The sequence below is a fragment of the Trachinotus anak genome, unplaced genomic scaffold (genome assembly GCF_046630095.1).
Source record: "Trachinotus anak isolate AG129_WGS33_773 ecotype Australia unplaced genomic scaffold, CSIRO_AGI_Tana_v1 ptg000001l, whole genome shotgun sequence".
NCBI lineage: Eukaryota > Metazoa > Chordata > Actinopteri > Carangiformes > Carangidae > Trachinotus > Trachinotus anak.
In genome coordinates this window covers 18,047,351-18,074,917 of record NW_027273852.1, presented here as the reverse complement: position 1 = coordinate 18,074,917, position 27,567 = coordinate 18,047,351, and the positions used below count along the sequence as shown (strand labels likewise).

General features: G+C 40.8%; 1 protein-coding gene and 1 long non-coding RNA gene across 2 annotated transcripts; one reads left to right on the top strand and one right to left on the bottom strand.

The window, feature by feature from the left end:
- Nucleotides 1-1,528: 1,528 nt before the first annotated feature.
- wars2 (tryptophanyl tRNA synthetase 2, mitochondrial) lies at nt 1,529-27,339 on the bottom strand. Its single transcript, XM_071481814.1, has 6 exons — nt 26,295-27,339; nt 13,362-13,622; nt 9,801-9,881; nt 7,581-7,663; nt 6,438-6,562; nt 1,529-3,528 (listed from the first exon to the last, which is right to left on the bottom strand). Exons 1-6 carry the CDS (start codon nt 26,397-26,399, stop codon nt 3,080-3,082), a joined length of 1,104 nt encoding a protein of 367 aa, XP_071337915.1. The 5' UTR covers nt 26,400-27,339; the 3' UTR covers nt 1,529-3,079.
- On the top strand, nt 8,030-9,917 carry LOC139623571 (uncharacterized). The gene is made up of 3 exons (XR_011691552.1): nt 8,030-8,570; nt 8,841-8,928; nt 9,783-9,917. It is a non-coding gene; the product is annotated as an uncharacterized lncRNA (long non-coding RNA).
- Nucleotides 27,340-27,567: the final 228 nt, after the last annotated feature.

The following is a 27,567-nucleotide window of genomic DNA, read 5'->3' as shown; positions in this document are numbered from 1 at the left end:
CTTAGGAAAACCGCAGGGTTATCATGGAGATGTTAAAGCTGCAAGGAGCAGACAGTGAGATAAGACAACTGAACTGCCAGTCTCACTCCAGCATCCGCTCTTTTATTCACTTTGTCTCCACTCGGACTGCGGCTGTTTCCACTCGACACCACTTCACGAACCAGCATTTCTTATAAAGTAACTTCTCTCTCGCCTCCGTCAAACCTTTTACTCCTGCGCGTAAAACGGTTCGGCTGCGGTGTCGTTTTCATATTAAAACAGACAGCGCTGCCTCTCACTTCACACAGAAACACGGACCTGTCGTGGTGCTGCAGGTCGCTGAGATTTACAGCCTGCCGCGCGGTGTGAGTGTGTGTGTGTGTGTGTGTGTGTGTAGTCTATATATTTTCATTTATATTCTGTCAGCTGCTTATGCCAACAGAAAAAAACCCGAGCGAGGATACGCGCAGTTCCCAGGTAAACACCAAGATGGAAAAACTGTAGCACTGACTCGCTCCATAGTGTGTGTGTGTGTGTGTGTGTGTGTGTGTGTGTGTAGAGGGAGAGATGGTTTTTTTTTTTTTTTTTGGGGGGGGGGCTAGAGATGCATTTTCAATTAGAGGAAATATGAAGGCAGAGCGCAGAAAGAGAGGAGGAGGATGACCTGTGAGGAGACGAGGAGTGGGTACAATGAAGAGAGGAAGAATGAGAGAATGAAAGGGTTGGAGGGGAAAATAAAATATGAGAAAGAAGATTCAAAGAAGGAAAGAAAAGGGGGGAAAGAAAGAGAGAAAAGAGGGATGAAAAAGAGCCAAGAGCCAAAGAAAAAGGAAAAGAGAAAAACAAAACAAAGAAAGAAAGGAGAGACAGAATCATCACACAACACAGGGGGAAAGAATGAAAGACAACAAGAAGGAAAAGAAGGAATAAAAGCGATGGGAGAATGAGGGGAATCAGACAGAAAGGAGCAAAGAATGTAAGGAGGAAAATAAATAAAGAATAAAGAAATAAATTTTAAAAATGTGTTGAAGTCCCTGCAGCTGTTACAGGGATATTGTAGGTGTGTTACAGCAGGACGGCAAAGGAAGTGTTCAAATCAGACAAGTTTCAGTGTTTGTCGTTACTGTGGAGTTATGTGCACACACATCTGTATCCTTTGAAGTGTGGGGTGCATGTGTGTGTGTGAACACAATTTAATTAGTCAGAGATGTGTTATGGTGAAAATCTCTGTGTGGATTCAAATCACAAGCTTGTGCAGGAGAGTGCACAGAAAAACCCTGTGTATATAAAACGTATCTGTCAACACCAAAATGGCTGAGATGCAAACACATGAAAAAAAAACGTATCTAGTGTCATTTCTTGTTTTTAAATACTCTTAAGACAAAACAGTAAAATTAGCAAATGACAATAAGCAGAACTGCAAGTGTCTGTCCCCATCACCCCCTCTCTCACCTCAGTGTCAGTGCTCAGAGTCAAGACTTCACCTCTGAACTCTCTCCATGACGTGCGATGACGGCTGCAACAGAAAAACAAAACAAACACTCCAAAGTGCACAAAAAAAACATATCCTGTATGTATGAATATTTATTCTTGAAGGCTTTGTTATGAAAGCACAGTTCACTGTTGAAACTGAAGAAACATGGCTGCTTTTAAATGGTTTTGTCATTATGATGATTATTTTATTATTATTATGACATTATTTTGAATGTTTTAAGCAGCTTTCGTGTTGAGGAGTAACTTGAATAGATACACCTGTGCAATGTAACGCAACACAACTGCTCCGCCTTGAAGTCGACTTTTATGACGCCTGTAATGTTCATGTTTTGTAAATGAGAAAGGCAAAACAGTGAAAAACCTCTCATCATGATGTAGTCCAGTACAACACCTTGTAACAATGACAGTGACCTCAGTGATAATCAAAATCTACACATTTGTACAGCTGCAGTTTATGACTGTAACTGTGTACTCACTGCCATGACCACTGACTGACTGTACGTCACCGGCATAAACAGTCTGCAGAGAAAAATCCTCACCACCACAGCTGCAGTGTACGTGGTGTGTTGTGAGTGTGTGGACGTTGGCCTGGGCTGACGTTAGGTTCCCTGCCTGAATCCTCACCTCAGCCCCGCCCTGATGGTTGTGACTGCCTGTGCCGACAGCAGACGATACCCTACTGCTCTGTGTAAAGCAAGAAAGAGTCAGACTGCACTGGTCACTAGTTTTAGTTTTGATGCTCTTAGGTGATCTTCAGCACAAAGGTGAACAGGAGTAACCTAGCTTTTTGAAGGTCATGAGCTCAGTTATTTAAACAATATAGTCATTATTTTCAATGATCTCTCTCAGTGTCACTGCTCATATACAGTTGTTTCCTGCAGGCTGCAGGAGCTTTTAACTGTCTGACCTTTGCTTCGTCATGCATTTGTCTGTAGGCATTTGGGTGTGTTTTCTTGTGTTCCCTTTCTTTCTGCTTTCTAAAGCCCTTTTTGACAAACTGTGTCTCTGTCAGTTCAGATTTCATAAACTGATGTGATTCCAACCTAGATTTATAAAACCAGTCTGAGCTGCCAGTGTGAACAAACCATCGGACATATGTTTCAACATCAGATCGTAACACCTGTGATCTAAATTCAACTCATGTTCCAACAGTGAAATCAAATATAATAATGACATGTCACCTTCTGTAATGAGAACATATTTCATTTCAAAAAGACAAAATGTTGGAGAGAAAAACAAAAAGGAGAGTTTGTGTGGTATTTGGAGAAAAAGGCAGATAAGTTGCAGTGTTTTCACATTGAGTGTGTAGAACATATACACAAAACAAAAGTGATCTTTTCTTCTTGTTTTTCAGCATCAACAGCCTCCTCATTCATTTCGATGAGAAAAACACAGAGTTTTTTCAGTCTAAATGTGACGGCAGTCTGCAGCTGAGTCTTTTCCACGCTGCTTTCAACACGTTTTGTTATAACTGCATTACATCCTAGACTGTCCTGGAAATGTAAACAGTCACTGGAATAAAATTTTATATCAGCAGCAGCAGCAGTTTAGTACCGAGTGAGACCTGCAGTATAACTGTGGCTTTATTTTCCAGCCCAGCTGCCTCTCAGCTGAATCCCACTCGCTGCCGGACCTCTCTGAGGACCGGCGCGGCCAGTTCCCGAGCCCTGTGGCTCCCCCGAGCCAGCACTCCCTCCAGGTGAGCCCGGTCCGACCTCAGCCTCTCGATCTCCTCTCTGATGGGCGTTAACCTCTGGATCACAGCCTCAGTTACAAGCTTCTTATAGGCTCCAGTGTCCAGCCCTCGGGCCTGGGACACCGCCTCCTCCACGCTGATCATCGCCATGGCAGCATGGATTGTCACCAGGTTGGACACACCTGGACGCGTTTCCGGGTCGAAGGTGACCTCAGAGGTGAAGTCGGTGACGGCACGGCGGATTTTGAGGGCAATGTCGTCGGGAGGGTCTGTGATGGTGATCGTCGCCATTTTTTGGGGGTCGGACTTGGACATTTTAGCAGAGGGGTCGCGAAGGGATTTGACCTTTCTTGTAGAACCTGTGGAGGGAATCAGTTTAAGGAACCCATCAGTTTCCAAACTATTTATTTATTTCAAAATGAGACGTAGCAGCTACAGGTTCTGACACATTGTAAAATTCCCCCTGACATCAGTTAAACATTTGATCAGACAGACATCAGCTGAGAGCATCACTGGTAAAAATATATGGTTATCCAAAAAACAAAAGAAAGAAAAGAAAGAAATTATAGATGGTGTAGTTGCAAAAATGTTGCTTTATCCTTGATTGATGTTCAATTCTTGCATCTTTATTTAGGAATATTAATTATAAATCAAAATAAAAGGGGGATCCAGAGGGTTTAAAGGTGTTCCACAAGCCATCTTAACGTTGTGAGTTTACATAAACAGCTGAAGGTTACTTAAAGGAGCAACTCTGAGCTTCTTCTTCTTCTTTTTAATTTTGTCAACTGGACATGAAGGAAGAGATTTTAGTGAGTAAATCAAACTATGAATGTAAAAATGGGTGGTGAGAAAAGTGAGGGCTGCAGGTCCCCCTGAAATCTGACTATTAACGATTAATCGATTTTTAAAACTAGTGTTGAATAATTTTATACACACACACTATATATAAATAATTTGTTTGGGTTTTTTTTTGTTTTTTTGGGGGGGTTTATACCAAGTAGTGTTTCGGGTGGTAAATATTTAAATGTTTAATATAGTTAATTGCATTTTAAACTTTTTAAATTCAGATGTGGATGTCCTGCTAGTTTAACACCTCATGAGCAGCAGATGTGGATCTGACGCTCAGGAAGTCAGAAGAAGTTAAATGATGAAATAAGAGGCACCGGGAGGGATGAGCTACAGTTTCATTACTGTTGGCTGTGTGTGTGTGTGTGTGTGAAAACGTCCCGGTGTGAAGCAGACATATCTCGGTGTGAAGTGATGAGCAGACTGCAGGAGCTGGGATTTCCTTTCCCTCCTTATTTATCACCTCCATCCTTCCGCCATCTTGCAGGCTGCAGCTCTTTTCTCTCCCGCTCTATCAGTCCACATCTGTCTCCTGCATCACATGCTGTTCATCACCACTGAGACGTCCTCATTTCAGGCAAATTAAAAAAAATCTTAAAATAGTCTTTGCTTTGGTTTCAAAGGGAAGGTGGAGACTGGCAGCTCCGCTTTGCCAAAGACAAGAAATAAAGATGGGATCTACCAGTCTGAGCCAAGTACACACACACACACACACACACACACACACACACACACACACACACACACACACACACACACACACACACACACACACACACACAAACCCCCTGATGTCATCTCGAGGACATCTCCCCAAATCTATTATCACTCTGTTATTCTGATACAAGAGGAAGAAAATATTTCTTTAATCAAAGCTGCGCTGCACACATGACTGACTCCATCTCCTGCTTTTATGATACTAATAATCAAGCAGAATGAAACTGGGGGAAACTGAGGGGTGGGGGGTGGGGGGTGGGGGGGTTCGCTCTCTGAACATTTAGGCCGTGTGTGTGTGTGTATGTGTGTTAAAAGCGTGAGTATATCGTACAAAGCACAGAGTAATAATTCCAAAATAAAATAATCATGTTTTATTGCTAAGATGAATAATATTTCAACTTTTACGTATGAGACTCGGGTCTTTAATGAACTTTGACAAAGTCTGTTACAGACACAACACTTCTAAAGGCTGAAGAATAGTCATGAAAACAGACAGTTACAAACGTCTTTTACCACGGAATTTGCAGTCGTCTTGAATTTGGCCTGAGATCCGAGTTCCCTCATTTTAATTTCCTTCTACAGACGTTTCCCAGCGGCTGAAGCAGAAAACATGAAGCTTTCCCTATTCATCTCTATCCAAGCACTGGCGACAGCAAATACACGTCCTAAAAATAAGTCCTGTGAGACGAACCCTGTGAAATAAGTTGGCAAACGGGGGTTAAAATGTGAACCATGAAACGCCACGTCTATAACTGACATTCCTTTGTTGCAGGTCATTTCCCATCTCTCTCCATTGTTTCCTATCATATCATAAAATAAAATAAAGTTTAAAAAAATGGATGCATCCAAAACACATGTACACTGACATTTCTTTGCTATTTGCTGTATTTTTCTTATTCCACTTGTCTGCTGGACAAACACTTGTGATGTCACACCATCATCATTCAGACATTTCCAGAAACTAAATCAGGGTTTGATGATAGAAATGATTTTAGTGTCATAAGGCATCACTCGAGTCCGTCAGCGGCTCTGAACTCAAACACTAAGACTTCTTTCTAAACCCGATGCTTTGTTTAACAATCATTCAGAGAAATTTCATTTAATTCCTAAAATGTTATTTCCCTAAAACAAATGAAAACCTGCCAGTGCGGTAGGTACATGCAACGCTTTTCCAATGAAAATCAACTTATTTTAAGTATTTTTTTAATGAAGTTTATTTTGTCTGTTTATTTTGTCTTTGCTTTTTTTTGTTGTTTCCAGACACACAACTGAAACAAGCTGATCTCTATTCAAACTGGTGCGATGGCATTTTTTCCTTCCCTTGTTTTAAGAAGAGAAAGTTTTACGGACTCAAAACCATGTTCCATGATAAACAAATGGAGATTTAATAATTCAGATATCACCACTGCACATATCCAATTAATATATATAACCTTCTATCTACAAAATTATAAACATCTACAGTGTTAGAGCATTTAAGGGTTAATATCTTTATGTCTATAGTGTGTGTGTGTGTTTAATGTGCCCTGAAAAAGAAACTTATGCACTGAATACATTTTGTGCATAAAAATAAAAATGAAAATCTACTGAATGTTGCTTCAATCACTGCCTACATGAGAACTATTTCATCATCGGTAGCTGCCCATCAAAAGCCCCGTTTCTGATTCTTCTTGGTGTGTGTGTGTGTGTGTGTGTGTGTTCTTACTCAGCAGGGCGCGGGGTTCAGGGAACAGGTCTCCGTCTCCGTAGTGGTGGTTGAAGATGCGAGCCAGATCCTGAGCCAGCTCTAAATGCTGGACCTGATCCTCTCCAACGGGGACGTGAGTGGACCTGAGAGAGGGACCCACAACACAACGAGAGTTTCTTAAACAAGCGCACACGCTGACGGCACAAGAGTTAAAATACACAGCAAAACATGGAGACACTTGGTAACTTGGTAACATTAACTCAGGAGGAAGCGAGCTATTCATTTCCTCTTGAATAAAATCTGAAGGGCATTAGAGGTGAGGTTTTATCTGCTACGTCATCTTTTTCTCACAGGAAATTAGGTTCTAGCTGTTTGATGGTTTAAAGAGAAACAGCTGAGGCGGTAACATCAACTGTTCAGAGATATGTGGCTGAAGTATTCATGTTCACTGAGGAGACACTGAGCTACAACAATCCAACCACCGACCCATGTGATCACCAACTCTGCTCGCTGAGTCAGGCTCATTAAGATCTGACGCTAATATTTATATGGACCAACTCACAACACAAGTAAAACACATTTTAAACGAAGTTTTGGACGTATTGGTGCATGTGTCTCTTATGCAGCGTTCATGTCATATGGGATGAATGAGTGAAGGAGAAGTGATCTGTGTGATCACAGAGCTGACGGTGTGAGGATTAAAACATGTGCACTGACAATATAACATCTTATCCATTAAATGTGGGTTTAATTACTCTTAACAACGATCTCTGCCTGAAGTGAGGCGTCCGTATTTGTGGCTCAGCTGTAATTATGAGTTGTAATTACAATAACTCTGATATGACACGAGCACAGGTTTCTGCCTCTGCTCCCATACAGTGGAGGTGAAGGGAATTTTATTTAGCTGCGCGCTGAAAATGATAAACTTCAACAGCCTTCACTACTCACAGAAGAGAATTACAACCTCAAAGTGAGGCAAATAAAACCTCAGAAACTCAAAGTGTGAGGAGGACACAACTACGTTTTAACAAGTTTTAAGACAGTGAACCCATCCTTTACCTGGCTTATATTATTTATATACACACACACACACACACACACACACACACACACACACACACACACACACACACACACACACACACACACACACACACTCACTTGTAGATGAGAATATCTGCAGCCTGGAGGACAGGATACGTGTAGAGACCAACACTGCCTTCGTTCTTCTGTTTGCTCTTCATCTGGATGAAAAGATGGAGGGAATCAAGTTGAGACAGAAGAAAAAAGGAAGGAAGAAAATGGAAGAAAAAAAAACTATACACAAGCAAAATAAGGAGGAAAGACTGAGTCCAATTGCCTTTTTCTTTCCCCCAGGAAGAGCCATTTTCACTTTTACGACTCATTGATTCTCAGACAAACAGGGCACGGATGAGTGCGCATGACATTTTCCACCATGTTTGAGATCAACTTAGCTGTTGGGTAAACAAAAAGGTGTTTTCTATGTAGCAACAGAGACCAGGAACAGAGAGGCGCTGGCTGCCTCTCAACATGCACTAAAACTGCATGTGGCCGGAGAAAATAACTTTGATTAAAAATCTGGCAGGTGGAGCAGAGAGATAAAACGAACAGAGATGCTGAGGAACTGCAGCAAATTCAGAGGGAGGTGGAAAAAGGAATGGTCTTAATTTGAAATTAAGTGCAGACCTGGCGATAATTAAATCAGCATGACTCTGAATCAGTGAGGGAGTCTGAGGAGGTAAACATACAGTCTCAATAATCATCCAAAAATATTTTATTTTCTATAAAAGGAACCATCTTCATCTTCAGATTGCAGTCTGTTTGATGACAGATTTGGCCTCAGAAAACTAGTTCACTCACAGAAACCTAAGATGAATCTAAAGGCGAGTCTGTTGAACTGTGCTCAGCTATGAAATTAATACTTCTCATCTCCAGGTGATGATCTGACCGCAACATCAATGTTATTTCACATCAGTGGATTCAGAAGATTACTTGGCATTGCATCTCCATGATGAAGTTCTGGAGAGAGGAAACCGTTCAGCCACGAGAAAACCTTCGATCTGTGAGTTTTTAGACCTCGGATAAGTGACATTGGACTTCTCTCCAGCCAGCAGATCAGGAAATCAGAAGGTAAATGTATCAGTTTAAATTCTCTACTCAGAGTTTTATTCTGTTGTTTAAAGTTGAACAAGTAAATTATGTTTTTGTCTTTTAACATCTAACTAAAGACCATTAAATAAATGTATTTATTAAAACATTAACCACAATAACTAACACATTTAGCATTTAGAAGCAATAGATAGCACACTATAATGTGTAAACTAATGCAGTTAAAAGGGTTTTTTAATATTTTGTTTTTTGTTTGTTTTTGTGGGGTTTTTTTTTTTGGGGCATTTCTAGATGCTAGAGAGAGACAGGAAAGGTAGGGGAGAGAGATTCGAACCCGGGCCACTGGTGAGGACTTGACACATGATACACATTTAACCAGGTGAACCTCAAGAGCACACCTGAGCTTTATAAGGGCATTTTTTAAGTGCGTATTAATGTACAGTATTTGTCAGCAATTATGACTCCTGTTCTGAGAAGATATTTTATATAACTACACCTGTGTCTTACAGTATTGTTGTTTATTAACAGTTTATACAGCAGCGTCTGTTTATGTGAGTTACACTTGTTAACAAATAGATTGATAAACACTTATATCTGCTCACCACAACATTATACTGTTACAAATTATCAATAAAAGTTATTTTTATTATGTGACAATTATTGTGGTTTTACTAAAAAACTACTTTTGGTCAAGCAAGTAATAACAAATTATTGGCCATGTTTAACCGACGTCTTAAAAAATAATGAAGGACACAATATTTTAATCAATAAAAACAATATTATGTTTGTAGGCTTGTTAAGTATAATTAAGTAAATTCACTGTCATCAGCCCCGATTTAAATGGTTAACAGAAGCTTGTTAAAAGAAAACAAAAAAATCCAATACCTATAACATCTGTGTGTAATTTTTATAATCATATTTAAATACATTCACAAATCAAAATCAGTGTGAATTTGCAATGCTGCGCCACGGCAAGATTATACACAAAGATCATTATAACTCATCATAAAATAAACTCTGAAATGTCAGATGATTATAAATCATAAATATTTACTCAACATTCAAACAAGATCCCATAATTCTTCACAATTTGAGTAGCAGGGTTACATAATAACTGCCTCTGCTCTCACAGCCTCACTCTTCATTTATCTGATCATTATATGTGTGTGTGTGTGTGTGTGTGTGTGTGTGTGTGTGTGTGTGTGTGTGTGTGTGTGTGTGTGTGAGCTGCAGGAAATATGAAAGTGTAACCTTCCACTGCGGTAGGTGTCGGAGGCGGGGCATGCTGGTCAGACAGCCGAGGATCCAGGAGAGCTCGGCGTGCTCAGACACCTGCAGAGTGGAGAGAAGAACATAATAATGATGAATTAAATCCTTACTCCTTCACTTGGTCGTATGTTCTGGTCTAGTCCTGTTTTAGTTTATTCTGGATCTTTACTTTTTCATATTTAACCACCAGAGCTCTCTGTAATTAACTCACAAGCATCTGCAAAACTGTTGACTCGTCAATTAATACACAGGACTGAACTGTGTTTGCTCCCTGTGTAGTTTGTAATTTGCTGTGTATTTTTTCTTTGTGGTTTTTCTTTCTGTTTCCGTTACATTCTTCATTTCTACTGGGCTGTGTGCAAACGTTAGTGTTGCTCTGTGAGGCTGGATGAGGCTGGGCTAGGGAGAGTGTGTATTCATTCAGAATATAATTATATATGTTTACACAATTAACACATAATATAGAGATCTATATCCTGTACATAAACATCATGCAAACTGCCTGTGCGTACTTTATTTAGTCCACAAAACAAAACAAAACAAAACAAAACAAAACAAAACAAAACAAAACAAAACAAAACAAAACAAAACAAAACAAAACAAAACAAAACAAAACAAAACAAAACAAAACAAAACAACACTGGTAACCACAGCCCAGCACTTGAGAGATAAATAGAGGAAATAAATTAAGTGAGAGATTAAACAAACACAGATGAATGGATGGAGAGCTCTGGTATCTAACAGCTGTGATGGAGGAGGAGGAGGAGGAGGAGGAGGGTAACTCCCTAGCGCCTCCAAGTGGCAGAGAATCATACTGCCTTTCCACTCGTCTCTATCTGTCCACACAGGTGCACCAGCTCACACCTGAGTTCAACCAAATACCTGCAGCCCGTTATTATCAGCTAATAAACACTGGTACACTAAAGATCCATCCATCCCAACAGTTCAGACGTGAATACAACGTTTTTATATTGTTATTGAACCTTTATTTAACCAGCGTTTTCAAGAGCGTGTGTGTGCATGCAACAGTAAACAGCTGCATTTCAAATCTCTCAGCAGGACACAATTCAAACTTCCTGTAACTTTTAACACACCATCTGCTTTTATTGTTGTCGCACAGGTTTGTCCATCTGCCCTTTAAGTTAAGTTGGTGATTTGTTTATTGAAGTAGTTAATTTTTTTTTTTTTTTTGATAAAAGCTGTTTTGCATGTGGTGGAATAAATGAGTAATAATAACATGATGTTGTGGAGCAATGAAGAGGTGAATGTTAATGTAGCATATCTTTTGCATCTGGCAGTGGTAAATTAACTCAAACATATCTGCTTTCACTGAGGCTGTCCTTCATACAAAAACAACGCTTGTGTGTGTAAGAGTGCATGTGTGTGTGGACGCAGGAAACATCCTTCTGCTATAGCAAATTAAAGTTTATGGACACAGGCTATATCGCCATCCTCTCTTTCTCTTGGTGCTTGAAACGCATTCTGGGCAGCGTGACGTCAACACCAGACAGCAGGGACATAAACCAGGATTTGAGGCTAACATGTAGGGGGTCGGTATTCATTACACACTGCAGACAGACAAGAGATGTGACAGATGTCGATGACGGCGCAGGAAGGGATGGATATGGTTTGAAGTGCAATAAAACTCTGATATTTAAAGGCTTGGGAAGAACAAGGCTTCTATTCATGCTGCATGGGAGGAATGCACCGCGACAAGAGATATGCTAATGTTACGGATCATACAGGCATTACACTGATAGTGGCTTATCATCCAGCTATGGACACAACTCCTTCAGATTATAAAGAAGGGATTTTAGAGAACAGCTAACAGTTGGTGGTGCACAGTCAATCTACTTTCCTCCTTGATACTTTTATAAAAACCCAGAGGGTTCATGGATCTGCTGATTCATTCATTTCATTTCTGATACCACTGAGTTCAGCTCGTCACTCGTTCTGTTCTTTTCTTTTTCTTTTTTTTTTCTTCACTGAAGTTGAGTATTTTCTTTGGGCAGCCGTCGTATTTTTACATGTGGAGCAGGCGTGTTCAACAGGAGGGTCCCCTCGCTGCCAAGTTATGTGGCATGAAACTAACCGGGAGTAAAAATAGGACTGGACGTGTGTGTGTGTGTGTGTGTGTGTGTGTGTGTGTGTGTGTGTGTGTGTGTGTGTGTGTATTTGTAGAGGACGGGGTGGCAGAGAAATACAGATGAACCAAGCTATCTAAACTTGTGAGGAAGAAAACACACACACACTCAGAGTATAAAAGGAGAACTGAACAAGCTGTGATTTCTCTTTCTGTCGCCACTGCAAATTTAGACCTGAAATCTGGAATCGGCTGCAAACACTGAATCCGTCATTATGTTTCTCAGTTCCTTTATATGTGTGAAGCAGGACTTTATGGCAGTGCATGTTTTCATAGAGTAAAGTAGAGATAAGAATCAGGAGCTGGCCAGCGTGTCAGCAGGTAAACACTGCAGAGTCGACAGAAGTGAAATAAACAGTTAAGAAGGCCAAATGCCTAGATGACAAACTTGGAAGGAGACTAGCAGCACTTTGAAAAAAGAGACATGTACCTCAGTTTATTAGGTACACCTACCTAAGACTAATGCAATCTGATGCAACAGTCCTGTAATAAATCCTCCTTCATGAAAGTTTCAATGTGAAGTTTTTGTTGAAACTGTGTTAAAGGGGTGTTGATTCAACTTCATACTCATTATGGAATTTGTAGTGCTGTTGAGCTGCATTGTGTTATGTCGACAAGGGTTCCTGTTATTTTTTCCACCCCATTCAAATCGGTGAGGGTAGGGTAAACAGTAGACACACCTCTTTGTATAATGCAGTACAGTTCAACAGCAAAGCAAGCTGCAGCCTCTTTTGTTCAATAGTAAAGGTGTGAATTAATGTGCAGATGTGAGCTAAATGTGTGTGCACAGACACATGTATTGTACTTTTCTGCTCATGAATATGAGAATTATTCGTCTGTTACCTGTCTTTCAATTTATTGCAAAGTAGCTTTAATTCCTAACAAACTGATGATGCATTACCAGGGCACTGAAAAGAAAGAAAATCACAATGTTCTGGTGGGAAAATTAATCCTGAGCACAAACTAATAATTTAGAAGTGAGACTCAGAATTTCTCAGCCTGACATTTTAAAGAAGCATTTATCAGATGTAGCGACAACATGCCATCTCAACAGCATTATGATCATAATGTTTACCACCCTGAATCTTTTCATATATATATATATATATATATATATATATATATATATATATATATATATATATATATATGTGTGTGTATGAATCTAAATCTATCTTAGCATTCAATCATTCTTCTCCACTAACATCAATATACATTTGAATTAAATGGGCAGATATGTACAGGTGCTATTTTATGCTAATTACCTACTTTATGTTGCCATTGTGATGATAGTAAATGTTACATAAAAAACTTTTGACTGACGTGGATCAAATGTGTATTCCTGCTAGTAACAAAATACAGCATCCATCCCTCCACCTGTCTATCTGACCCCTGCCCACCTTAGACTGCTGGAAGAGTATTGCCCTCTCTGGGTCGATGCCACAGGCCAGCAGGCTGGCTGCCATGTCCAGAATGTTGCTCCTGAGCTGGGCCGGGTCCTGAGGCTGGGTGATGGAGTGCAGGTCCACAATGCTGTAGAGCACTGAAGGATACTGTTTCTGCAGGGCCACCCAGTTCTCCAAGGCACCCAGGTAGTTGCCCAGGTGAGGCACCCCAGTTGGCTGGATCCCAGAAAATACCCGTCCACCTCCTGGAGGATCCTGGAGAAGAAGTGGAACAAACTTTATTTGCACTTTGTATGTTAAAGATGCTCTGTGATGATATTTTCATGAGTATATAATTATCAAATGAAATGTGGCATCTCGGTATATTCAGCATAAACCAACCAGATGATGCTAGTACACATTATTCATGTCTTCTGTCCCTTCTATTAAAGTCATAACATCAGTAAGAATTTATTGATATAAAAAATCCACAATAATTAGAAAATACAGAATAAAAAAGACAGAATAGAAACTCCCAGAAGAAGAGAGGAGACTTTGAAGAGAGAGGATGAAGGTGAAAAGGTGAGAAAGTCAGAACTAGAAAGAAGCCTGCAGAGACTGAAGAGTCAGTGTTAAACTATTGGCAGATTGGAGGCCAGCTGCGGTCACGCTTGTATTACTGAGATGCTAACTCCATGGCTAGCACCTCTGTTCTCTCCCAAACACATCCAGCACAAAGAATGCATCACCTCACTGGCCAACAATAACACTTAACATCCATCCATCCAACTTCAAGTCCTCTGTTACCACAACAGGGAAGGACACTGAAAGAGGAAAGGGGGAGGCAGGCCCACGGAAATAGATCAAATATACCATATAACATGCAGCCCACAGCATCACCAACACCAACAACAAGAGCCTTATTTAAAAGAGCTGGAGCTGAGACTGCCTCTAAAAGGGAGCGTTGGGCAAACATTGTGTTCCTCTTTTTGTGGAACCCGGCTGAGCCAGACCGCCTCATTTCTTCTGGCATCGGCTCTGCTGAACCTTGGCTTTCATTTGGCACTGCTGGAAGAGAGGCTTAACCGCTGCTTGTGGCACCAAGCACCGCATGATACAATTAGAGGGTGAGCAGCACAGTACCTGTCATGAGACATGAAACCACAATGGCTTCCAAAATCTAGGGCTTCTTCACCAAAGCCGTTACACAGTAGATTAGGGCTCTGACGGAGCGGAAAAACACGAAGACACAGACTGGAACTGTGTGTTTTTGTTGGGCAGTTAGAAAGACAAAGTGCTTTGGCACAGGGGCATGGAGAGTCCACAGTGGAGACCAGGATTCAGCTCCCAGCAGAGCTGCTGCGCTGTGGCTTGGCAGGATGCTCCAGCTCACAGGTGAAAAGGTGATGAGGATGATGTCTTTGTTGGGTTGAGGAGATGGAATATGTGGTAGACATAACATGAGTCTCCACATGGATTAAGGTTAGGTCTACCCATGAGGTCTACAGCCTCCACAATAACAGATGGGTCAACAACACCAGGGACCGTTGTATGTGCTTACAATGCATGTACAGAATGAATATGTCGTTATAGGTGCGTTACTACATGTACTGATGAGATGATGAAATACAAAACACAAAGACATCAAAGTGCAGCATAACAGTTTAAAAATAATGAGATGTTACAACTCTGGAAAGTTATTCTCCATCTAGACAATTATGAGGTAAAAAAGTAGCATTACACCATTCACTGTAAAAAGTAAACAACAAGGTACGCCTCCTTACACAAGTGTGACAAAACACTATGGTGCCAAGTAATGTCATATTATGTAGCAGCAAAAGTTGACTCTGGTTTTACTTTTATGGCAGAAGACCCAACAGAATCCAACAGGATCCATCAGGACACAAAGAGACCCAACACGATCCAACAGGACCCCCTCCTTCAGCCTCAAAGAAATAAATTAAGTTGTATTACATTAATTTTTTGGTCTCAACAGGGTCCTACGAATTTGGCTCCAAATTCATTGACAAGAAAAAATAGAAAGCAACAGGGTTTAACATCTGACAAAGCAATCTTACCGTAGGGCCCATTTAGTAGTTCTTCCAGCCCTTTCTACTGTATCACATGGTATTCCTCAGCAGATCAAGTTTTCCTGCTTGTCCTGAACTGATTCAACAAACTGTCTAAATCTTAACGTCAAAGTTGATACTGTAATGATCTCACAATCATTTCCAAAGAAAATAACCCACAATAACAATGAGGTTAAGTTTGTTTTAGCTCAACATGAGATGTGTCAATGGGTTGTAAACAGCAACACCTGGACATTTCAACAGAGGAGCCCATTTTTAAACTTTCCGCCCACAAAACCCATGGGATCTCTGCGTATCACCCCAAATCTGACTGACAATCATGTGTTCCCCGGCTGCACTTTTCAAGGTTATCATAACTAATCATTAAAACCTGAAGCTTTCAGAGGATATCCTCCTCGCTCACTGCTGGGACATCGGTTATCTTGACAGCTTGCTGAGCTACATCACATTCAATCTGACTGAAAGGCAGACTCGGCACAGCATCTGAGATCAGATAACAGCTGCTCTCTCACCAGCGTAGCCCAGAGCTTCTCCATCTCTCGGTCCTGAAGGGATCAAATGACAACTGCTCTGAGGCCAGCATGGTCCACAAAGTCTCCGTCTACTGGCCTGAGGGAGCTGGTCGCTGCCCGGCAAGAGAGAGGCAGGAAGGAACTGGGTGCTTATGTCATTACCGACAGGGTAATTGCACTGGAGTGCCATTGATGCTGAGAGCCTCTTAAGAGGTGTCAGGATTGATTTGGGTGCGGACGGGGCCCCGAGTCTGGCTCATGTGTGTTCTCACCTCGAGCTGACACGCCAAACGCATGTTCCCCCTCTGCTCTGGCCCCCAGGGGAAGCCATTAGCCATGCAGACATGGTAATGGTGTCATTTGAGCCAATCAAGTGTTAAATGAGAGTCTACGGCACGGCTAGCTAGCCACTGGGCAATCATGGGCTATCACGCATCACGCTGCTTCACCAGACACCTCCACGTTACCTTCAGTCAGAGGAAAGTGTCTTTAAACATGTGCCTGTATTGCTGTTGGAGGAGAAAGTAAGCTACACAAGGAAGTAAATCATCGACTGCCTGATGACAGAGGAGACAGTAAATGTTGTAAAGCAATTAATGTTGGTAATGAATACTGCACTGCAAAGCCAACAGTAATAAAATATTATCATCCTGCTTACTTGGCCATGTACTATATTAAACCTGTGCAAGTGAATTCTTTCCAACATTCAAATACTTGTAGGGCGCTGGTCTTAATATCTGGACGGTTAAATGACACCTTGTGGTCAGTAGCATAAATCTAGTAGGATAAATCAAATGCACTTCAAATGAAAAGAGTTCAGATGGCTGAATAATTTGTAACTTGATTTAAACATGTTAATTAAGACCTGAAACCATCACAAAATGATACTTGCATGCCAAAATAAGAACATTTGCTGCTGAACAGTAAAGAAAAGATTTTTTTTATTTATGGCTTTAATGAAAAAGTAATTACAGTTTATCCTGAGGGGGGCATGAATGTCAGTAACCAAATTTCATAGCAATTCATCAAATAATAATCAAAACATTTCACTCAAAACAAATATTAACCTCCTGTCAGTGCTCGAGGAAAGGTCGGGAAGTCATTAGGATTCATCATCTGGGGAACCATGAATATTTGTAAAAAAAAATATTTGTCCATCCAACCAATAGATAAACAGAAAGATAAATTAAAATTTGACCATGGATTTTTGTACAATATTTAATGGCAATCTATCCAAAATGGTGACAGAACAATACTGCCATCCCTAGAGGAATGGCTAAAAAAATGAAGAAAAGTCCTTGAGACAAAAATTGGAGCAACAGGAGGCAACAGAACTGCAGGTTCAATAAGAACGATACGAACAGAATACTACCCCTCCCCAGAATAAAGCCTCTGTGAGCAACGTCATCTGCCTTCCCCTACTGTCTTTCCGTCATTGTCTCCCAGTCGTCAGATGCCTTTTGATGACTTGTAGCAGACACGGGAAACACTGATTATTCTCTCCTCATATTTTACAGCGACAGGCACGCCGTTGTCGTACTATATCGTTGCCAAGGTGACGAAAGCTTTCTTCATCCACGTCTGCCATATGCTGAATGCATTTTGCACCATGTGTGTGTGACATTAACGCCAACAGCTAGAAGGTTACATACACTAAAAAGGCCATGTTTTCACACTTGCAGCACCTTTCCGGGAATATGTGTTCATTTGTCAGTGTGTGTATGTGTGTGGTTCTATCCATGGGGATAGAGGTCATGAGCAAACACAGACGTGTGTCCACAAGTGTCGTAGTCGTTGCCTACATCAACATCAGTGAAGCTGTGAAGGTGTCTGTCCAAATGAATTTGACAGCTCACATCAAGGATCAACACTGGTGGAAGGAAAACTATCAGACAGCACCATGACCGGGTCCCAAGTACGAGCTGCATTATTCAATGGAAAACAATAGTCAACTGGAGCTGATTCACTTCATTTCAGGGCAAAAAGCAATCAACGCCGGGTTTCCCACTATTCCAGTTCCAGGAAACATTTCTCTGCACTGTGGGAAATAAAGGACAAATGTTGAATTATCATTTAAGTGAGAGTAAGATACAAGGAAATTACATCCTCACAGAAGAATGTGCAACAATGACAAATAGGCTACTGGGACCAGATGCATGAAACTCTGTGTGTACACCTGGTCTGAAGTATCCTCAAGGTGACTTTCATGAATTCCATCATGTACGGTGTTTAATAAAACAAACCTTTTATACATTTGGGCTCTAAACTGAATCTCATGACCTGTTTGAATATACCCATAGTTTTTTCTTGTTCCCTTCATTCAATAGTTGATTATTTTTGCTTTCTGGAGTCTGGTTTTCCAGCTGGTGTCATTAGCCGGGTCTACATTGCAATTTTGTGCAAAATAGAAGCATTTTTTTTGGAAAACTTGATACAACACAACTGCGAGTTCTCTGTCTTACTACTGAATTATATTATGTGATTAAAGCTGGGTTTTCCCCTCAAGCGATTAAACATGACAACAGATTTCCAGCAGTCCAACTCTGAGTTGGAACTGGTTCCCTGGGGCATGATACAACAAAAAGGTGTTTCCATTTAAATTTTACAAAAAATGCTTTGTCAAAGAGCCTGAAAAACCACCATATAAATGTTTCTTCCCAATATTTCGTGGGGACAAAAAAATTAAAAAAATCTAAATTCACGTTTCCATTCTTGTTTTTAAGTTTGCAATTTCAAACTGTGTATGAAGCCGTTTTATGGAAACACATCTAGTTTAAGAAATGGTGAAATTCAAGGTGTTGCAAAAGCCTGCTATATAAAGGGATGAGGGGATGATGTTTTAAAAAAAGACCTGAGATTTGCCATTGTAAGTATTGAGCAGTTGCAGCTTCCAGCATGTCCAGGCCTACAGCCTCACTATGTGATTAATCACAGTCCAGGTTTTGGTTGAGCTCGGGCTTGCAAAACAGTGAATTTCTCTTCTCAGATCAGTTCTGGGCTGCTTTTCAGGGCTCATACATCATATCAGAGCCCAGGAGTCCTGGAGTGGCCCACTGACAACTCTCTCACCGAGGGGCTGATGAGCAGGGTCGACAGTTGCCCTCATTTTACCATGCCAGTTTCAACAAGTCTCACAACCACCTCTGGGAGCATCACTGCTCACCCCGCTGTGAGTTAGCATCAGCTCTTTGTGAGCCGAGTAAGAGCTCCACATCTGACCGTGGCTGCAGAGCATCAGGACAGGCCTACAGATGTAGGCTGCCCGAGACACAGGATCCAGTGTTCTTCTGTCCTGAGCGCCCCATGCACCCCATTAACACCGGCATCATGCTGGCATGCACCGTGACACACCTTCCCCCCAGTCCTCTGTATCTTTCTTCATCTCTGTCTTCCTCTCACTTTGGGACCTGTTAACGTGGCGGCCAACAGAGCTGCACTTCAGCAAGGTATCAAATAGGAAATGGGGTTTACTGTACAACCCCCCCCTGTCTTTAAAAGCTTGTGTGTGTGTTTAGCCAATGTGGGAACACACCACAGCTTGAAACAAAGTGCATACGACCACAAAGAAAACACACACACACACACACACACAGGAATGCGTATGAACACACACAAGACAATTAAGAAATGCAGCTGTGGATAATGCAGCAGAGAGAAAAATGGAAAGGAATGTGATGGAGGAGGCAATGTGATAAAAATAAATGAATAAGAATAAAAGTGTGGCTTCAGTTCAGTCAAGACTTGGGCAGCTTTTTCCTTTTTTTCCCTTGTAGAGAGGGTGTCTGAGGGGGGGTGGAGGGGAAGGTCCAAAAGGAGCGTTTGATTAAATCTGCGGTTGACGTGTGGGACAGGTGAGATTGATGAGGTTCCTCTGAGCTTCACACTGTGCAGAGAGCGGGGGCACAGGAACAGAACGCTGCAGTGTGGCGGGCCAGGGCTCGGGGCCCGCTCACGCCGTGGGGTCCCATGGCTGATTAATGGGACTGGAGGCCCTTCAAAAACAGCACTCCCCGCAGACAGGGCCCGACAGTGCTCCAAAAATAACCGGGCAGGGGAGGCAGCCTCCAGCCTCCAGACCCTAACAGGCTGCAGCTTCTGAAGGATCCAGACTTCAATGCAGCCTGAGGGTGGAGGGTGGGGGGTAGTAACCAAGCAGCGTCTACTCAAGACAGGAAACTGTAATATGGCTCATTAGAAAAAAATAAACGTTTAATGACTTTTCTAGTTTATGGGAAGTGACAAACACTGACAACTGATATTGTATCAATAACTGTATCACATTTCCTGCTGATGTAATTACACACAACAAGAGTAAGAAATGTCAAGGCCCATAATGAAACATCTTCATAAACTACTGTAGTTAGTACTTGTTAGAACTAGTTAGTCAAGTTGATCTGAAAATCTCCCTTGTAGCAGGATAGGGTCAGGAATCAACTTTCAACTGTTGTATCAGAAAAATAATAACTAAAAATACTAACTAAAAATACTAACTAGCACAGCACAGGCTACTGTATCAACCATCTCATGAGCATTCTTCTTAACATTGCACTGATTGCACAATACAATCCAGAAAGTCCAGTCTGAGTAAAAGATTCATGAGTTTATTAACTGATCAGATCCCAAAACACTGAACTGTAGTTTACAATAGCAGAAAAGTCATCGGGAGCCCTGCTGTTCACCTCAAGGTCGAGGTTTTTGACAAAGGGTGATGGGCCATTTTTTATTAGCGCCCCCACACTCTGTAACTCTCTCCTCACTGAAAGCAGATGCTCCAACTAATTAACATCTTTTAAATTTCTTCTTAAGACGCTTTTCATTATGTTAGCCTTTGCTAATGTATGATATGTGTTCTATTTATTTTGTTTTTGTTTTTATATAGTCTGTTTTCCCTCTTCACTTTGGTCAGATCCTCTTGAATAATGTTGATCTTTCATTTTTTATTTATGCTGTTCTACTCTTTAATATTCTCAGGCTCTTTGGCCTCCTCTTCTCTTTTTCTGGTTTTATTTTTCTGTGAAGCACTTTGTAACTTTGTTAAGAAAAGTGCAACATAAATGAAGTTATTATTATTATTATTATTATTATCATCATCACATTGGAAATTATTTGATCCTTGACAATCACAAGGAGAACATTTGAATTGCAGAGTATGCTTTACTAAGGAAAGTACAGGAAATGTAAGGTTGTATATGACTGGCCAGCTCATTGTGTCTCTGGATGACACTGCATTGAGGTGCAGTAAAACTTGAGCTAGATTATCTTTTTTTTTTTTTTTTTTGCAGACGACCTTGCACTTTTTTTTGTCCAACAGGGCAGTCTCGCTGTAATAAATGGCCCTGTCAAGCCTGTGTGTTTTTAGATGCAGTGCTAACGTCTGTCTGAACTCAGCCTTACACTGAAATATTTTCTGTAGCTGAAAATAATCATTTTCATCCATCCCATGATAGCTACTGGCTGTCATCTAAAATCAACAAGTCACAAATCAGGCCTGATAACAGCTCTATTATTTACAGCAGCTTTGTTAACCTTCTCACAAAGGACCAGTATCAGTGACTGAAAGTGTACTGTAAGTCCAGGTATGTTAAAACCAAAGCAGCCTGCCCACAGTGCGTCCACCATCACATGCAGAGCAGCTGTGTGCAGCTGGAAAAGCCAAGGCTAGCTTAATTTATATGTAACTTTTTTCACTGTTAAGATAAACACATTCATGCCAGAGCTACTTGTTTCTGTCCAAACTGTTTCAAATAGTTTCATTTAACCACTTCCTTCTCCTTCTGTGTTGACAATGGACATGTTTAATTTTATTTCACTTGCAGGAAACAAATGACTGACAGGAGAGCTAATAATACCTGAAAAACACATAAAACTCACAACACAGCAAAAAATAACCGGCACACACTTCATAAATTTATCAATATGTAATTATGGTAACACTCAGGGCAAAGCTCCACCAGCAGCCTCTCTGAAGAGCGCGGTCATTTCCTCCTGCAAAAGCAGCGTCTGTTTGAGTGCAGCTCAGAGCCATGATACCAGATACTTGGTAGGTTTTAATTAAAAATGTCAGATGCTCAGTTAAAGGCACTGGATCAGGCACAAACTAAAACATGGGAAAAGTAGTAAGGGTCCCCAGGCACCAGTGTGGGCACATGTCTACAGACTGATTCTGTAATTCAGATTAGCTTGATATGAATTTTTTTAAAAAGGGGAATATGTTGACATATGGGATAGTTTTAAGAAATGGGTAAGAGTCTGAGTGAGGGCCCTGGCTGGAGAATGAGTACGACAGACCTAATTACACAGAGGGGACTGCTGAGAATTAGCGGGCTTTTCTGACAGTTGAAAATAAATAGGGCAGTTAATGAACATCCTCGAAGGGGAGGCTATGTTTCCTCGCTCTGGCCGGCCTCTCCCATGTGGCACGGCAGTCGCTCTAATGGTTTTAGCTGACACCCGAGTAAGTGAATTTGGAGCCGAGGAGAACAGAGAGGCAAATTAGAAGTCACTTCCTCTTTCCTGGAGCCCGGGGCTGACATGACTGATATCAGCCAATAACAGGACCACAGGCAAGGGACGCCTGGACGGGGAGCCCTGTATATACAGCTGACATGAGCCTGGAGGTTGATGTAAGGCAGCAGATACTTTTCAGTTCTCACCAAACACTACGAGTTATTCATACAGTGCTTCAAATATTCAGAAAATAATAGTTAATTAATAAAATATTTGGTGCAAATACTAAATATCTGCTTGTTTTTTTTTTTTTTGCCTTCTTCAAGCTTTATCAGTTTAATCTACAGACTTTTTGAGATGACTTTATGTCAATTAGAATAAAGAACAAATTTCATTAGAGAAACAAAACTAGAAATAAATTAAATACATTATTAGTTAATTATTATTATTATCACTGTTATTATTATTATTATTATTATTATTATTATTACTGTTTACTATATTTATAAACCAGCAGAACAGACTATTACATTTGCAAGACATCTACAAGACAACAGATACGACATTCAAGATGCCATTAGGCCCTGATTTTAGATAACTGGTGTTATCATCATTCGTTTTGGACATTATTGAAAAAACATATAAATGAACATATGAGTTTTTTTTAGCTGCAAGTTAGATATATGAAGACATTTTTTAGGCTGAGCTAAGCTTGTGAAAGGTATCAGTCCAGACTCTTCATGAACTTAAAGGGTTGCTATGGCAATTCAGTTAGTACTGCTCCATAGAGGTGAGGCACTCACTAGAGAAAGGACAAAAAACAATGGATCCTACGTTTCCCACCATGCAACTCAATAGCGTCTTTAATTAGATCCTCACTGCCTGGTTGACGCCCATGTCTTACAAAATCACTAACTTCACTAACACAGAGTAGCAGTGTTTTGTTAGCACTGCTCAGGACAGTCAAACTGAGCTTGTGTCCCTTTAATTCTTAATGGAAAACTTCTATTAAAAATGTATAGATTAATGGATAAAGAAAATAACTCGTCAGGCTCAGTACAGACCGATCATCTGAACCGTCTCCCTATGAAAAGTAGCTGAATAAAGTCTTTTAATGAACTGTGAGAACTGGGTTGTTTCACCAAGTCAGGATTGTAAAAAAACAGATGACCACACTGCAGGTCTGAAGTCTTACATCTGCTCATGTTTCTCTCTTTTCCTCGATGTCAAATTACTGCAGGTTATCTCTCTGATTTTTGCGTCCATGATCACAGAGTTTTAACTAAGTGAGAAGACTTTAAAAATTGAACCACAGCTGCCTCACAAACATCTCTCTCAAAATTCAAAGCATCTGACAAAGGTCACACTTCATCTCTGTGTCAGTCCGTTGAGGTTCAGTGACTTTTTGAACACATTTTCCAGGGCAGAAACCCCCCAAAAAAGCATCTTGTTTGACGCACATCACACCTCGGTCGCATTGTGAGCTTGCTGGAGTTTGCACTCGCCCGTCCACATTTGGAGAAAATTAAAACAAATGAAAACCAACACTTCATTTCTGATGTTATTGCTGGTAATGAAGCACTGCTGTGATGCTTTTTGAGCCCCCCCCCACCTCCCACCTCCCACCTCCACTTCCACCCCTTCCTCCCTTCTAGTTGCACACCTCTGCAGCCTCTCCAGAGACTATGACTTAACTAAACACAGACGGGACAGCGGTGAACGCGCATACTGTATTACAGCTCGTACATCAACCAGCAACAGGGCTTTGGGCAGATGGGTGAGGTTTTCGACTACACTGTAACGCAAGAACAGCTCAGTAATTAGCATCGTTGTTGTACTGAAACGCACCAGTTATTCTTACGTGAGCCAGGGGACTCGTTGTTTGCCTTAACACCCCATTTGCTTCACCAAGGCAGGCATGCAATAATAGGAAACCCTCAGCTGAGTTATAGTAGGCACGTTTCTTGAATCCACTGAAGTAAAATGTTACTCTGTAGGAGCTACTGAGGATATGATGTCACTTGCCAGACTAGGAAAGGAAACAGGGCAAAATAAAGTCAAGACAAAAAATAAAATGTTGTAGTCACAAATGAAAGCAGAGGAGGACAAACAATTAGGGATGAGCTGTGGCAATTAGAGCTGCAAGGGAAATGAATAATAAAACAGAATAATCCATAAAGTAATGATTCAAACTCCTGCAGGAGCTGCTGAAAGGTCCTGACAGATAAAGTCAAACATAATCATGACATTTAATTCATGTGATGACATGTTCCTTTTTTTTTTTATGAACAACAATGTTTTACTCCAGCTTGTCTTGTTTAGTTCAACTTTAGTTTATGATTTCCTTCATTTCCCAGAATGCCTTTCCCTCAGGGGTTGGGTGTAACAATGTTTGCCGTTACTCTTTTGACTCTGAGCAGCTGACGCCGACGCTGACAGTTACTGTTGAGGTTTAACGCCGTCTGCTGTCAAACTAAATGGAGCTGATGTGAACACAAAACCTCCTGCTGCAGTTCCACAAGTATTTTCTGTGTTTACTTTTTTAAAGAGAATTAAAGTAACAGTAACAGGTTGAAGAGACTGTTACATGTGACAGCAGGGAACTGACCCTAAAATAATACGACTTTTCCACTGCACATTTACTGAAGACAAGCTGCACTCTGGCTCCCTGCAGCAGAAACTCTGGGTGATTGATTTCTCTTCATCATAATCAATATGATTAAATATGATTATTTATGATTAAATATGAATTTGAACACATCAGCAGCAATTAATGAATCAGTGATCAAGTTTTTTCTCAGCCAATAATGACTGTTAATCACTCAACACATCACTAATGACACCGCAGATTTGTTCTTATGTGACTGGAAAACATGAGTGTGCCTTTCTAGGTCTTTTAGAGCTAACAATCAATCAATCAACTGAGAGTTTTATATAAAAATGGATTATATATGGGTTTATATTTATTTTTAGGATATAACATTTACTATAACTGTCCTTCAGTTATGTTCACTGTGCACAGCTGTTTTCAAAGGTTTGGCCAAACCCGGGTAAACCTGACATATTTTGCTGATTCCTGTAGTGAAATACATAAACACAACCCCTGTAGCAAACACATTCAAAATGAGCCTGTCTACTCATGTTAATGCCATCGTACTTTTTATTTCATGAACTTACAAAAGTGTGGGCACCCTACTAAGTCCTTACTCAAAGGTTGTAGTTTCTGATTCTTGAAGTAGTTCACGGTGGATGTTGTCTGCCTTGGGTCATTGTCCTGACCCTCCCTGCAGCTCCTCTGCAGTCACAGAGCTTTTGCTTTGCCTGTCTGTCCAGACCTGCAGCTGTATCTGAAGATGTTCTTCGTCTTCCAGATCTTGTCTTGACTTCCAGGTTCCCCCAAATTTCTTCACATGATGCCACAACTACTTTTTAATTATCTTCTATGTTTTATGTTGATGAAATAAAAAGTAATGTGAAAGCTTTACTGTCTGTTCCTTCCTTAAAGTCTACAGTAACCTGGCAGGTGTGGCCAAGCTTTAGCACACATCTGCATACAGAGATCATGATTAGCTGATGTGCTGGTACGCTCCTGGACAGACAGCCCCCTCCTCTACACGACAGTCTGGAAACAAACCTGCCCACAGGCTCATGACCACATGTAACAGCCTGGCAACTGAAATACCGCGATACCACATGACCTGCGGTCGGTTTTCACCCGGAGACACACACCAAAAACACGAGTTTACACAAAACTCTGGGAACGGCGCTGAAGAAATGTTAATTTTTCTACATACGCGGCTGAAAACTGCACTAATCCCAGTAACCAGGGCGAGTGAATCAAAGAGACAAACCAGGCCGAAGGTTTTTATTCGAGCTGAAACACAAATGTTTTCGCTCACCCTGTTTTCCGGAGCGGCTCCAGCGCAGAGGCTCCTTCTCGGAGAATTCACCTGGTGAATGAATCTGAAGACATGTCTCAAGTTAGTCCGCACGGGGAGCGCCATCTTTCATTGTGACGTCATACTACAGTGGCTTTGAAGGGACAGAAGGGACAAACGCGTTTTAGCTGGGTACGGTCCACATCAGGTAACCGTGACAGGATCAAGAGTGTGGTGTGTGAGTGCCAGCAATAACATATCATATAACCAGGTATCAGGGTATCAAGTTCAGTTTTGGACTAATAAAAAACTGCACGTACATTTGTTTATTATTACCACATTAACATTAATGTAAACATCACCTATAATATTGCATTTTCTACCATTTTTCCCCGCCTATCTTTTTCAATTAACCTCATACAGAGTGCAATAAACAAGAAAAACCTAAATGAAAAAACAATATTTGCTGTGATGGATGGAAATAGTGATATATATATTTTTTGCTGCTTCTTTTCAATAAAAAGTGTTTAATTCAGGTGTTTTTCTATTTAATTCCAGCTGTTTTTAGTTGAAAATGTCCTCCCTCAAACATCTGTTGCTGTTTCATACGACTAACTTTTTATTCCAATAACCATTTTATTTCCTGATGCCACTTCTCATCACCAGGTGTTTGTGCGTCAAAGCCAGTTATCTGATTGGCTATTGATTTGGTCAGTTGGTTTGTGCAGCCACTCATATTACAAAGATTTATTTCATTCAGAATATCTTGTTTGTTAATTTAAGAGTGAAAGTTTGGATCTCCATACCAGGACAGTCCAGGAAAACAAAAAATAGAGAATTACATCTTTGGAAAAACAACAGCGTTCTCATTGAGAGGATGAACTGGCAGCAGAAGAGGTAACATGCACAAAGATGTAGATTTTAGTATTGCATGAATTACACTGGATACATATGAGCTATGCTCTGTTTCACTGATTGATATAACAGCAATAATATGTCTTGAAATCCAATTGACTTTGTTTTTGTACTTGTCTGGTGGCCTTTTTCTATGAAACTCCACTCTTCTCTATAAAGTGCAGCACAGTCATTATCTCTTAGCACCAATAAAATGGACAGAGAATGGGAAATAAAACTGGGATCTTGCAGACAGCTGCTTAAATTCATCTTTTCAGAAACCACTGAAAACAACACACTCTCTTCTCTCTGAACTGTGCACCAGCTGCCTGCCCTGTATGGAAGAGGCAGATATGCAGTTACACACACCACCACATGTACCGTAGGCTATAGAAATGCA

Coding starts and splice junctions, on each gene's coding strand:
- wars2 (XM_071481814.1), bottom strand. CDS start 26,399: ATGGCGCTCCCCGTGCGGACTAACTTGAGACATGTCTTCAGATTCATT. Junction 13,623..26,294: donor GAGCCGCTCCGGAAAACAGG/GTGAGCGAAAAC, acceptor CTTCTTCTCCAG/GATCCTCCAGGAGGTGGACG. Junction 6,563..7,580: donor GCAGATATTCTCATCTACAA/GTGAGTGTGTGT, acceptor TCCCTCTCTCAG/GTCCACTCACGTCCCCGTTG.